General features: G+C 54.5%; 5 protein-coding genes across 5 annotated transcripts; 2 read left to right on the top strand and 3 right to left on the bottom strand.

The window, feature by feature from the left end:
* Window positions 1-119: 119 nt before the first annotated feature.
* AB675_2674 (Anucleate primary sterigmata protein A) lies at window positions 120-4247 on the top strand (the record flags this gene model as incomplete). The annotated part of the gene is made up of 1 exon (XM_018142666.1): window positions 120-4247. The coding sequence occupies one exon, from the start codon at window positions 120-122 to the stop codon at window positions 4245-4247; it is 4128 nt and encodes a 1375-aa protein (XP_018005251.1).
* A 975-nt stretch (window positions 4248-5222) lies between these two features.
* AB675_2673 (putative cytochrome b5) lies at window positions 5223-5560 on the bottom strand (the record flags this gene model as incomplete). The annotated part of the gene is made up of 2 exons (XM_018142665.1): window positions 5223-5412; window positions 5496-5560. The coding sequence occupies 2 exons, from the start codon at window positions 5558-5560 to the stop codon at window positions 5223-5225; spliced, it is 255 nt and encodes an 84-aa protein (XP_018005228.1).
* Window positions 5561-6689: 1129 nt separating this feature from the next.
* Window positions 6690-8914, bottom strand: AB675_2672 (Transcription initiation factor TFIID subunit 7; the record flags this gene model as incomplete). The annotated part of the gene is made up of 2 exons (XM_018142664.1): window positions 6690-8729; window positions 8849-8914. The coding sequence occupies 2 exons, from the start codon at window positions 8912-8914 to the stop codon at window positions 6690-6692; spliced, it is 2106 nt and encodes a 701-aa protein (XP_018004969.1).
* Window positions 8915-9040: 126 nt separating this feature from the next.
* Window positions 9041-9991, top strand: AB675_2671 (uncharacterized protein; the record flags this gene model as incomplete). The annotated part of the gene is made up of 2 exons (XM_018142663.1): window positions 9041-9500; window positions 9675-9991. 2 exons carry the CDS (start codon window positions 9041-9043, stop codon window positions 9989-9991), a joined length of 777 nt encoding a protein of 258 aa, XP_018005064.1.
* An 813-nt stretch (window positions 9992-10804) lies between these two features.
* AB675_2670 (uncharacterized protein) lies at window positions 10805-13040 on the bottom strand (the record flags this gene model as incomplete). Its single annotated transcript, XM_018142662.1, has 2 exons — window positions 10805-12879; window positions 12926-13040. 2 exons carry the CDS (start codon window positions 13038-13040, stop codon window positions 10805-10807), a joined length of 2190 nt encoding a protein of 729 aa, XP_018005338.1.
* Window positions 13041-13241: the final 201 nt, after the last annotated feature.

Genomic DNA, 13241 nt, shown 5'->3' with positions numbered 1-13241 from the left:
CAGTCTCCCGAGACGTGCTTTCAACACGACACACATGCCTGGGAAGAAACAATCGCACGGTAATTCGTGCTGAGGGACTACCAACTGCGCTATCTGGGGTTCAAGCCGCGGAGGGCGACATGGAGGTCGAGACTGCATTCAATCTGCCTTCACCCACCGACACGCCGTACCGCACCCCGTCAAGTACTCGATCGAACTTCGACGACATGTCACCCGCCACCACACCGCCTCCCATGGGCGAAGATCGTGCCAGCAAACGGCGAAGCACCGATTCCATCAATCCCGCCCTGGACGATACCATCTCCCCACTCGACCCGCGCCGATTCACTCCGACCTTGCATGCCTCACTTGTGTCCGAGATCCTGTCGCTACGCAGAGATCTTGAGAGCAGATCAAAAGATATCGAGAGGTTAGAGCAAAGTCTACACCAATCACAACAACAAAATGATGCCCTCAACACGAATCTACTCAACAGTAACAAGCAGACGCGAGAAGTCAAGCGACAAATGCAAATGCTGGAAGGTGGCACATTGTCGGCGATCAGTGACTTAGGTCACGAGCGAGACAAAGCACTGGAAGAAGTGGCAGAGTTGAAGCGAAGGCTGGAGCAATCTCAGAAACGCGCAAAGAGCCATGAGGACACCGCTGAGCGTACCCAAGCACTATGGAACAGCGACAAGGACTCATGGATGGGGGAGAAGCGCGCGATGGAGACAAAGGTCCAGATTGCTGAAGGTCGCCTCAAGGTCATCATGAGCGAAATTGCCAATGTGCATGCAAGTGATAGATTACACTCCCCTGAGCGGACAAGATCCCGCAGCGACAGCCGCAATAGTGTCCGCGAGAGCCCCAGCAAGAAACGGGAGTCGCGACTAGGAAGAAGGGCCAGCGCGTCATCTGTCCACAGCGACCATATTGGCGGCAGGGTGTCAGCCCTGAGCTTCGTCAATGGAACTGGCTTGAATTTGGCCGATGAGCTGGCATTCGACGAGGAGGAGGAAGATCACCTTGCTGAAGACTACGCAAACGGCCGGGTGTCTCCTGACGCATTGCCAGAAGAGCAGCATGATCCACGCCCCTCATCGAGCTTGTCAATCAAAGCTCGCAAGATACTCGGCCTGCCGTTAGAGTTTGGTGAGCAGGACAAGGAGAATTCGGATCCTGAAGCAAGACCAACAAGCAGTTACGTCGACACAGCTGTGCAATTCTCACCACCACCTTCGCCGTGGCCTCGCACAGAAAGTCAGATGAGTCAAGCCATGACACAAAGCATGAAAAGATCATCGAAACCGACGGATCTACATCTCGTCAACGGCAGGCTCTCTGGCTCAAGTGCACGTAGTCCTACAAGCCCAACTGACAGCAGAGACTCGCGCTATGATTCGACCTATGCGCCGTGGAATCATACTGGTCCTATCATGGTGTCGTCCGGTGTGCAGACTGTCGAAGCACTTCCAAGTCCTCCCTTGACGCCCGAGAAGTCCGATGTCTTGTCAATCATTCACGAGAGCGCAGCAGAGAATGTCGAGATGAAGACTAGCGCCACGCAAACAGAGCATTCTGGTGCTATAACGCCCCCATTGCCTGAGAGAAGTCCGAAACCGCGAAGCTGGCAACACCTGAGCACGGAATCTGGCGAGTTGCACATTCCTCTGATCAACATCGTCCCACCAACCTCCCGTCCGACCACACCTACAGCAACTGGCAATGTCGTTCTTCCGCCTCGGACAAGAAACGCAGGAAGTCAGGTTGCCCCATCAGACCTGGGCAGTTATGTCTCGACCCCAATGCAGACAGAAGAGATCAGAGTCGATCGCAGGAACATTATTCCCCTAGCCCAAATGCCTTCACTGCCAACTTCGACAGCGCCGCCTGCCAACGCATTCAAAGCTCCCGTTTCGACGAGGGTCGTACCGCCCCGCAGGAAGACAGCGGCTCCCATAATCACAGTCGCACAACGTACGGTTGGTATGAACGTGGGAATGTCACGAATGCCACCTTCCAATGACAGCGGCCCACTCAGTAGGGAGGCTGTCCAAGGTGACACCGCTGGCCCAAATCTACCTCGTCCGGTGCGATCTAGCAGTCTGTATCAGGGCTATCAAGACGAGAATGTAGAAGAGACCGACAAATTCGAAGAACAAGCATTTGAAGACGATGACATCTTTTCGCGGCCGACCGGCAAATTCACCTTAAGGTCGGGTAAGATGGTCCCTCAAGACATCTTAGAAGACATTGGGGAAGTTCGAGCCACTGAAGCGGGTGCAGCGGCTGCTCTAGAGAACCTGAGACTCTCCGAAGACAGCCTCTCGTCCGACATCACAAAACAGATCAACAGAGACATAGTGCAACGCGGCAACAGTGGCAGCCTCAAGTCCCTAAAGAGGATACCATCTGCTCGGTCGAATAACATGCGACGAGCGGCACTCATCTCAAGTGGATCAGCCGCGCATCGCGCATCGACCTCGCAGTCTACGAATGCCTCAGCGGACAGCGGCAATCCACCTCCATTCCCTGTGCCTCTGAGGTATAGCTCAGCTCGCATCACAAGGAGCGAGGGCGGCCGAAGCTCTCGAGCTAGCAGTAACACCTCTCCTACAAGAACTTCGAGGCTGAAGAGGCAGGTTCTGCGCAAGTCACGCTCTGGTCCGGCGATCTCTCCTTATGGCGAAGGAAGACGGAGCAGAAGTCGTTCGCCTCCACTTGCTTCGCGAGTCTCGATTGTGCCGGAAATGCCCACTTTCCAGATGCCCGAGCAGACGCCCTCGTTTCTCAATGCCCCGTATGCCCCTCCTGCGCTGCAAGAGGCCAGCGCACCAAGACCGTCCATTGCTACAGGACCACGAAGAGATAGAAGTGGTACTCACGTCAAGCAAAACTCTGACGCTGGTCTTCTCAATCAGACTTCTGTGGTTGACTCGATTGCGCAAACTATGATTGGCGAATGGATGTACAAGTATGTCCGAAGACGTAAGTCATTCGGCATGGGTGAGAAGCAGGATAATTGGGAGACTGGTAAATCGGTCGACGAAATATCAGCGAATGTGACCACCAATGGCGTCCGGCACAAGCGATGGGTATGGCTAGCTCCTTACGAAAGGGCAGTCATGTGGAGCAGCAAGCAGCCGACGTCTGGTTCTGCGTTGATGGGCGGCAAAAGCGGCCGGAAGCTGATCATCAAATCTGTCCTGGACGTCAAGGATGATAATTCAATGCCCAAGGGATCTATCTCTGGGCCTCATTTCAACCGCTCGATCCTCATTCTAACACCTCAGAGAGCGCTCAAGTTCACAGCTCTCACGCAAGATCGGCATTTCGTCTGGCTGACAGCTCTGTCATTCCTTTCTCATTCTCCTCTGGGCATGAACGATCTCGATGCCATGCCTCCACCTCCAGAAGACAATACCGCGCAGATGCCACCACCACCTGCGTCGTTGGCAGGCTCTTTCCGGCGACGTCCCATCCGTGACTCCATTCGCATTGCCAAGGGGACTCGTCCTCAGCAAAGCATCCGCTCATTCACGACAGACAACTCGTACCCTCACCTGCAAGAGCAGTACGAAGGCGAGAACGAGTACTACGACCCGATGAATGATCCTGCATTGCCACCTACTATCAAGCGCTTCCACACCCGAAAGCGCAGCAATACTGCCCCTCGCGCACCCCCGAGCTCATTCCGCGGTGCGTTCTCTCAGTACGTGCCCAACATGCCAGGCCCAGGATCCTCGCATTATGCAACAAGCACGGCTGTCACTTCTGCCACAGGCTCCGATCGTGGTCTGTACACACCGAGCCTTGGTATTCCGAGTTTGGCATCATCCCGTCGCGGCAGCGAGTCGTCGACAGCAGGAAGACCACATCCGCATCAGTTCCTCTATCAAGATGCCGGCAACAATAACAACATGGTGCGCATCGACGCGTTTGTCGACAATGCCAGACATGCGAACAACCACAACAGACCGCCGCTTGTTAGCAACGGCAGCAGTGGTAACGCTGCGATTTACAACAACGGGCCCATCAGCCGTGGCAACAATGGCCTGGGTGGCGTTGGAGGGCCGCCGCAGCTGAAGAAGCCAGTTTTTCCGAGCAGCAGTAGTTGGGGCATTGACGAGGAAAGGCACAGCTATTCACCTGTTGACAGTCTGATGTATCATGAGATGCAGCTTGCAGTTGAGGCGCCACCTAGTGTCCCAGCCAGTGCGAGAGGAAGTGAGGACAATCGAGCGGACTGGTTTCGCGGCTTCTGAAGAAGGACTGAAGATTCGGGACAAACCCAGAAGCTAAGAGAGAACACATGATCTGACATAAAGGTTATGTACGACCAACACGTGGAGGACTTTCCTTTTCATGTCATAAAGGACCAAGCGCAAGCTTCGAAAATCAAGCAGGGTGATGACCGTCTCACGAGTTAGCACATTCTGCTAATTCAGCAAGGGACTGAGGCGTTCTGGGAGTCATTCAACGATAGTGACTGGCATATGAAATTGCTTATTGTTTAATAGTCCGCAGTCGGTCGGTAGGGCGGGCTCTGGTGGTATGTCTTCTGTTAGCGACAGTCAGCGACTTGGCGATCTTCCAACGGGCATATGCTTGCCTTGTACATAACCTCAATGTAACAAAAGCGGGCAATTGTGTCTTTTTACACTTGGTCTCTCTGCCCAGTCTGTCCCAAGAGGGGTGGTAGGAGTCATCTGTAGCAGTTGCAATGAAGGCCCGATGTCTGGGTCGAGTCTTGGCTTGATCTTGGTCTTTCTACTCTAAGAAATGTCTAGAAACCGTGAGTGTTCCTACCTGCCTTCAGTCGATGAACACATTGACACAAGTCCGCGGGTAAGTACGTTGGTGACTGCTTCTTGTGATTGTTTCTATGTCTACCTGCAATCCCATCAGCAAAGATCCAGGAAACTATAGCTCACTTCGATCCGTTGGTCAACGAGTCGCCTTCTTAGCCATCTGCGTCTGCACTCCGAAGCAGCATCAATGCCATTGAAGACTGCAACACTCTCACAAGGTCCTCTTCCAGTCATGCCTGTCGCAGTCGGACTGTCGCCATCGCCCTCCCTCACTCAGCTCGCCTACCAGGTGGCTTAGCAGCACGGGCGCTTCGAAGGAATGGGATCTCGCTCCGGCATCCATCTGCGCCGCCTCTTCGCAGCCTTTGCTATGCCAACACCTGAGAGTCCAATCACGCACCCTGCCTTCCGTCTCACCATACACGACAATTACAGCTTCGCCTTCTCCCCCACCTCGCCAACCTTCAACGAACTGCCATACTTCTTCAGCACGCTCTCATTGTGGTATTTCCAGAACTGTTTGGTCGCGTCCTTGCCCGCTACACGCTTGAGGATCTTGCTGCCGCCAGGGTGCTCGTCGACGAATTTCGTCACATCGTAGACTGATGTATCGACGATTCTGTTCAGATATGTCAGTCTCCAGGATGACGCGAGGAGGGAGAACGGGAGCGTTCGGGGTAGCGAGAGGCATGAGAAACGTACATGTACATGCCATTGTCAGGGCTGTTCTTCTTCGCGACATCGTCTTTGGTGAATGTTTTGCTCATCTTGGCTTATTATGCGATCCGCGAACAGGAGACGGCGGACGATTGGACTTGCTCCGGGGCGACTTGAGCGTTCTGTGACTTGCTTTACTTGCCACTGCTCTATTGCGCAGGTTCCTCGATGGGGTTATCTAGAATTGTGCGGAGATTAGGTCGCAGTATACTGGTCCTGATGGTCTGATACTGCTGTAGAGTCTCTGAAGTCAAGCGATTCAGACTTGGGGTATGTCTGTATAGGTAGTGAGGGACCGGAAGCGATCCGTGGAAGACACAGGGTGTCTCTAATGCGAGCAGAGGGAGCGTCGGCCGGCTAGCGGTGACTTGTAGTTGCCGAGGCTCACCGAAGGTGTAACATCCAATCATGACCAGGCAATTAGTGCAGCAAGAGTAATCATTCTCCGGGGCAAAACTTCTTTGGAATCGATCAGAATGGAGGGCAATGCCAGGTGGGCATTGTGCACGGCTACTGGCGACGCCTGCAAGTTGCACGGGTGCAAAGTTCAGTTATTCGGTCTGCTGAAGGTCTCTCAGCGTCAGCCGGTCTGGTCTGGTATCATCGTATCATCCGGTCTGATATATGCTCCGCCAGAGATCGTCAGCCGGTTTGGCGAGATGTTGTCATCCGGCTTCGCATAAGGTCAACGTGTCTGAGCATGCACCTATGTGACCACACCGCTGTGCCACAGAGACCTCAAGTCAGTTCATGACTTCCGAGGCCGCCAATGAAGGCTCTCTACCAAAATCGAAAGTGCATGACCGAATCTGTATATCGTCTCTCCCTCAGCTCTGATCTTATGCAATTGTGAGAAGACCATTAGCCAGGGAGGGCCCTGTTACGGGAATCCGAATGGCGGCGGTGGTCTTCACACTGCCGCTCAGTCGTAAAATGAGTCTATACACGACCCAAGAGGGAATTCCAACAGGGCGGGCTCTGCATTGAAAGGTTCGCGTTTCCTAGACTACCCGCAGCGGCGTGATGTGAGAGACGGTATGAGACATCGGAAGGCCTTCGACTATCGCAATGCTATCGGTACCTAACAACGTGCCCAATACGACGCCAAGCTTTGGCAGAACACGAGCGATGTCCCAACAACGTGCTTGGAGCAATATCAGCATCAGAGGACCCTTGAGCTCAGTCACCACCACCATCCGCGCCCTCCTCCTCATCTTCGTCCCCATCCTCCTCGCCATCGTCATCCTTACCTCCGTTCAGCTCCCTGTTCAACATGGAGATCTCCGTCTCAAGCTTCTGTATATTCTGCGCAATCCTCTTCCTGATGATATTCGTAGTCGTCTTCTCCAACTGCTTTCTCTGCTCATCTATCTTGGTCTGCAACGTCGAGATGCGCTCCTTGGTAGCGGCATTCTTTTCGTCTTGCTCATTCTGTTCGCCGTGGTCGGCGTCGTCGTCCTCCGCATCACCGTCATCTGAGTCATCTCCGCCTTCGGCTTCTGAAGGACCAGCAGGTGTAGAGACTTCGCCGGCGGGAGTGGCAGCAGTGGTGGGCGCTGCTGAGCCAGTGACGTCGGGTGAGTTGGCGTCGGAGGTAGCGAAGCCGGAGGAGTCAACATGATGGCCGTTCGCGATACCGTGGGACGCTTCGGCCATGGAAATGTCTGCGTCGTCTTCATCATCGCCACCACCCATGAGAGCCTCCAACTCGTCGACCTCATCATCGCCAACATGTCTTTGGGCCGCCTCCGGGTGTGGATCATATTCGAAGTAGCCCTCTTCCTCTTCCTCATCTTCATCCTCCTCCTCATCCTCCTCGGCCTCCTGTGATTCAGAGTATTGATCGCCATCCTCGCCTCTCTCTTTGGGATCATAGTCGAGTATCGTGTAAGATGTAGAAAATGCCTCGGCATCCATCTGGTCAAGTTGATTGACGCGACGCTCGACGGCCTCGATGTGGTGCGTTGACTTTCGTTTCGTTCGATCGAATCTTCGCTTGCGAACCCAATGCATCGGCGCAGTAATGCCATGGGCGTATGCATATGTCTTTGGATCGACTTCTTCAGGCAATGGATATTTTTTGGCTTCTTCATCAGTAGAGACTTTTCCAAGGACGAGTAGCATTTGACAGACGTCGATGCTCTTTATGAAGCGCTTGCCGTCCCACGACTTCATGCCCTCGATCAAGCATGGCAGGTCGACAAGGCTAGCAGCGTACTGAGTCTGGCGGACGCGAACAACGCAGCGTCGACCCCTGTCGTCAAGGACTCTGACACTGATATCTGCTCCGCCTTGAGCTTTTGAAATGCCCATGGTGCCCTTGTTGATGGCATCTCTGATGTAGTCGCAGTCCGGGCCAGGAAGCATTCGTAGCATCATGCCCTCGAGTATGACAGGATCTCTCTCCGATTCTGATAATTCGGAATCATAGCCAACTCCAAGTTTCCGCTTCTGTACTTTGCCTTTGGCTTTCAGATTGATAGCTGGCGTGACGGGTGTCTGCGCAATAGATGCTCTCTTATTTGTGAATCTGATTTTGCCGGCGCCAGCAGTAAGAGGCGTGTCCATGGAGACCGAACGACCGACATCGTTGTCTTCTCTCTTCCTCTTTTTGGCTGATCCATCTTTTCCCTTATTGCCGATGCTCAATCTGAGTGTAGGTGTGGCAGCAGGTGTGGCGGTAGGTGGGGATGACGGCGGCTGTTGTGTGCCGCTGAACATGAGCTTCAGCTTGGGTCTTGCGGGAGCCTCCATGTCGTCGTCGTTTGAGTAGTTCTCCTTGTCGCTCCTCTCGTCGGCGTCTGTAGGTGGTGGACTGATAGGCCCCTCAGAATAGGTGTCCTCCGGAGCGACGAATGCGACACTTTTCTTTCTGTTTGTGCGCCGACGCTTTGCTCTGCTGTTGTCTAACGCTTCATGGTCGATGAGATGGCTGGGACGGCGTAGAGCCGACTTGCGTTTGTTGGACGTCTTTGATTCAAAGGAGACATCGTCAGAGCTGATGTCAACTTCGGACGGCGCATTTTGGCGGTTCGCGTTAGCAAGGTTCTTGTCCCAGGCGCCAAGGGTTCTCATATCCGGCGGCTCTTTAGGATCGCCTGTGGGCGCTGGGGGCGGAAGGCTCGTATCCTTAGGCGCGGTGGGCAATGCAGGGTCAAAGCTGATGAAGTTGGCTTTCTTGGCTGCTTCTGCATTCAACTTTGCTCTTGTTTCGCTAATCTGGCATGTGTTTGTAGGACCAATATCGTGTAGAAACGCCCGAAAGCGATCAGAGTCGGAAGTCAGTGTGAGGAAGCCAGTTGCGGGTGTTGTCGGCAGCGCTTGAGAAGCTTGCGGACGCGAGTCCCGCCCAGTTTGGCTGCGGGGCGACGGGTGCCGGAGGCTCTCTTTTTCTTGGGCGACATATTGACTGCCACCAGAAGGCCAACTCAACTGAACACAAAGTCAGCTCAACTTAGTCAAAGTCATATATCTCACGGACCTGGCCAAGGATGTCGACTCTCAGACGGTATCTCTGAGACGCAATTATAATGACTTCGGCTTCTTTCAACCAGGCTCTTCTCCAGCCCGCAGTCCTTCAGATCTTGCGAGCAGCAGGCTTCAATGCTGCCCGACCTGCGGTCCTCGATACACTGACAGATCTCGCGGCACGGTATCTTCGTCTGCTCGCTGAGTCGACTGCTCAAAATGCGACAAACATCCACAACGACACCGTCGCGACAGTCCAGGATGTACGCTTGGCGTTGACAGAGAATGGCGCTCTTTTCCCTCAGATGACACCCGACGAAGAGGATCGCAGACCAGATGTCGAAGTCGCAGGGGAGATGGTACCGTTCGAGGACTTGCGAGGTGTGCAGGCATTCATCGAGTGGGCTCAGGGCAGCGTGAACAAGGAGATTCGACGGATCGCGGGAGTGTTGGATGACAAGGCGACTGATATTGATTTGGTAGCTGCGGGTGTCATGGACGGGAAGATGGATTATTTGACGAGTAAGTCTTTCCCTACTATGCTCTTTCGTTTCTTGTGATTCTGTGAAGAATCTGAGAGGCTGGGGCAGGCAGCTGCGGTCACAAGTGAAGCTTCTATTCAAGTCGCAACTACCTATTGATCCCGCCCAACCTCTTGACAGCAAAAAAAAAGACTGACGCTGATGTGAAATTCAGCACTCAAGAAACCTGGCAAAGGAGACGACGACTTCCGATTCCAAGGCACCTTCCTCGGCAAAGAGACAGAGCCACAGCCTATTATCATTGCTGGAGGAGATGCCACACTCTCAGACTTCATGGATCGATACAAAGCCAAAGTCACAACAGCGGCCATCGACGATGACGAAGATGGCAGTCCCGGCGACTCCTCTATCCTCAGTTCTGCACCGGTCACGCCTGGTGCAGACAATATTGCTACCGGCACTGTGACCGTATCTCTTTCTCTCACACCAGAAGCACCCGAGGTACCCATCGAGACATCCGCAGGGCCCTAGAAGGACCCCTCTCCAGCAATACCACAGCAGATGGAAACCACCATGGCCATTGACCCCAACCATCATTGCGATTGGTGTCAACACGGCGCAAGATTCCGCGCTACGCGCCATATCCAGTATTTGAGCGCTCGCTTGGGCGGCGGCAAACTCTGCTCAACGTGCTACCGCTTTGCTCCAACAGGAAATAACAGCAGACTTCCGTCAGCCAGGCCGGAGTTCAAAGCGCAGTGCAGCCACTGCGGGGAGTGGTCGAGGCATGAGGCTAATTCGAGCACAGCCAGATATATCATCAAGACGGACAAAGAAGATCCTACGCGACTCATTTGCAGGGAATGCAGGTTGGGACGCGTAGGATACTAGGTGCGCAGAGACCATGGCTTGCTTCAAATCCATGCATTGGCAGAGACACTCGATGCGTCGAGGTATGGTGTGGTGGCAGGTATGGCTCAGAGCGGTTCACATGGGAGCGAAGCGCGAACTATTCAGGAGATCAAACTATGACTTTGCCAAACAGAGACCACGGACGACACCGGACACTATGATACGTCCCAGAAAGACGCGGCGCGCAGCAAGCAGAGATCTCTTGGGGGACCAGAGTATAGTCTACACAGATGCAGGGTCCCAGGCCAATCACTGCGGGCTTGAATAGATTCTTATCTCCTCATTTCGTCTAGACACGACCATCACACCTCACTGAAGCCGGCGACAAGATTGTCAGCACCGGAAAGAGCTACTCGGTCCACTGACGGCTGCCCTCTACCATGCCAGCGTCAACCCCCATGCCACCACTTCTTGCCCCACTCATATGATCTCTCAATGAGTACGTCCTCGAGCATAGACCCCACCAACAACCCCCTCTCTCCCAGCAACACCGTACCCAGCCTCACCATTCCCACCCACCAGCCGCATGCCACGGCGAACCACTTCCCGAACCATGCCTTCACCCTCGTCCCGAGCAGCGACTGTAGGAGTAGAGGCAGCATCATCTCCTCCTCCCTGTGAGTCGTCGCCAGTGAGCGTAGCCGAAGGATCTGGGTTTTGAATGCGGGAAGTTTCGAAGGTAGTTGGGATAATATTCCGACACGACTCACCTGTCACATCCCCGTTCACGGGGTTGACGAACTGGTAGCACTGCGCTATGCCGTCTGTAGTGAATGTCGGAAGTGAGCCGGTGCCTGTTGCGGTAGCCCATGGGGCAGTGCCGTTGACGTCCAGCCAGGGCGAGCCGGAAGCTGAGGGGTAGGACGTGCTGGAGCTGCCGCCTGTGGCGTCGAAGGTTGTATCAGACTCAGAGGTTGCGAATGTGGAGCTGGCAGTGCTGCTACTGTTGTTGGTGTAGCTTGCGGTGCCGGCAGTGTTGGGAACAGAAGTGAGTGTGTTGTTGAAAGAGAAGTCGCTACTGGTGGCTGACGAGTAGGAGCCTGTGCCGGTCCCAGTGCCGCCAGACCAGCCGCCCGAAGCCGAAGATGCCGCGGCACCGGTCGACGAGGAAGTTCCTGTCCCTTGGCCACCGTTGACGTCGGTGCTGTTCGACCAGGACGACCAAGCACTGGAAGTGGAGGGACCAGTGATGCCGGGACCATGAGGAATCGTAAAGTTGGGGAAGATAGTCACCGTGACGGAAGAGGTGCAGGTCGTATCAGGAATCGGCAGGCTTCCGTTGATGCTTGGAGCTGGGGAGCCAGACGTGCTAATAGAAACAGTCTTGGTAATGGTCATGGTTCCAGCACTGGTGGCGTTGCTGGTTGTAGCTGTGAAAGTGGAAGTCATACTGCTGCTGCTCTCGGACACTTCGCCGCCGCTGGCGGTCGATGAGGCGGTGCTGTCTGACCCGTTGACTGCAGTTGAGTTCGGCCACGACACACTTCCGGTCGTGCTGGACTGACTCCCTCCAGTGCCTGTGCCATATGTCGAGCTGTCAATAGCGGAGACGCTTGTATTAGACCATGGGCTGCCGCCTCCGCTCGGCAACACGGTATTATTCCAGTCGACCCAGCCTGTTGGGGAGCCAGTCATGCTGCAGCCAGAAATCGATGACCAATTGCCATTGGTAGAGGTCCAGCACGAGGACGCAGTCATGCTGGTGTTGCTGGCAGACGTGTATGTCTGTGTATCATTGATCGTTGTCGACGAGCTGGGGATAGGACTGACAGTGGCGGTAAGCGTGGCGGTGATAGTGCTGTTCTGGAATGGCACGCTCGAAGTATTGTCGGCATCGGCAGTGGTGCTGCCGTTGCAACAGCTTGTATCGGTCAACGTGATTCTGCTCGTGATAGTCGAAGTCGCTCGGATACTGGTAACGGTGGTGTTGAAGTTATTAGAAGTAGACCAACCAGAGGGAATAGGAGATGCCCCTCCAGTGCCAGTGCCCGTGCCGGTGCCAATCCCGTGAGGCCAAGCAAAGCAGCCATAGCCGCCACATGAGGTTGTATTCCATCCCGAGGCTGACACAGCATCAGTACCTGTGGCGTCTGTTGAAGCAGTTGCTGTAGATATGCTGCTGTTCCCTGCATCCACCTCGGTACTCGGCAGGTAGGTTGCTGTAGACCCATGTTCGACGACAACAGTTGTCGTGAGGTCATCACCTGATGTAGTCGACGGCGCAACGCCCACGGTTGACGTGGAGCCATCGTTGAGAAGATACGTCGTGGCATCGCCTGCATCCACAGTCGTGCTCGAGGTTGTGTTGGGAAAGGAGGGCACGTTTGACCAGGACACCGAAGAGCCACCAGAAGCTTCGGGACTGTTCAGCGTCGATCCAGCAGACAACCAGCAAAAGGTCGGAGTGCTATCGACTGTGCATCTGGTCACTGATAGGACGCCGCTCGGCACTGGGAACGCGTTTGTCACGTATGGTGGAAGAGACGGTGCGCTCTGGGATTCCATGGCTTGGTGAATGGTCAGTTTTGCTCTGAAGGTCGGCTGCAAACATACCTTGTTGCCCGATCTCGTTGGATCCTTGAACCTCCTCGTCACCTTGAGCAGCCACGTAGTCTGTGCGAACAACGATCGAGGAGGCGAGCAGCACGGACGCAACTTTCCACAGCATTGTAACGAGAGTGAGGCACAGGTTGAGTAGCTAGGCGTTCGAAGGAGAGACTGAGGTCAAGTTGAGTAGCCAGGTGCCATGCTGGAGTTATTATTGCTGTGTGTCCTGGTCATCGTGGCAAGGAAAACTTTGCCGGCTCTGATGGCGGACATGTGCAGTGCTTGATACGCTGGCAGGCATAAGGCATGCTCTGACACATCA

The sequence above is a fragment of the Cyphellophora attinorum genome, assembly GCF_001299255.1.
Source record: "Cyphellophora attinorum strain CBS 131958 chromosome Unknown Contig2, whole genome shotgun sequence".
NCBI classification, from domain to species: Eukaryota; Fungi; Ascomycota; class Eurotiomycetes; order Chaetothyriales; family Cyphellophoraceae; genus Cyphellophora; species Cyphellophora attinorum.
The sequence above is the reverse complement of the archived record's forward strand: the minus strand, read 5'-3'. Positions and strand labels throughout refer to the sequence as shown.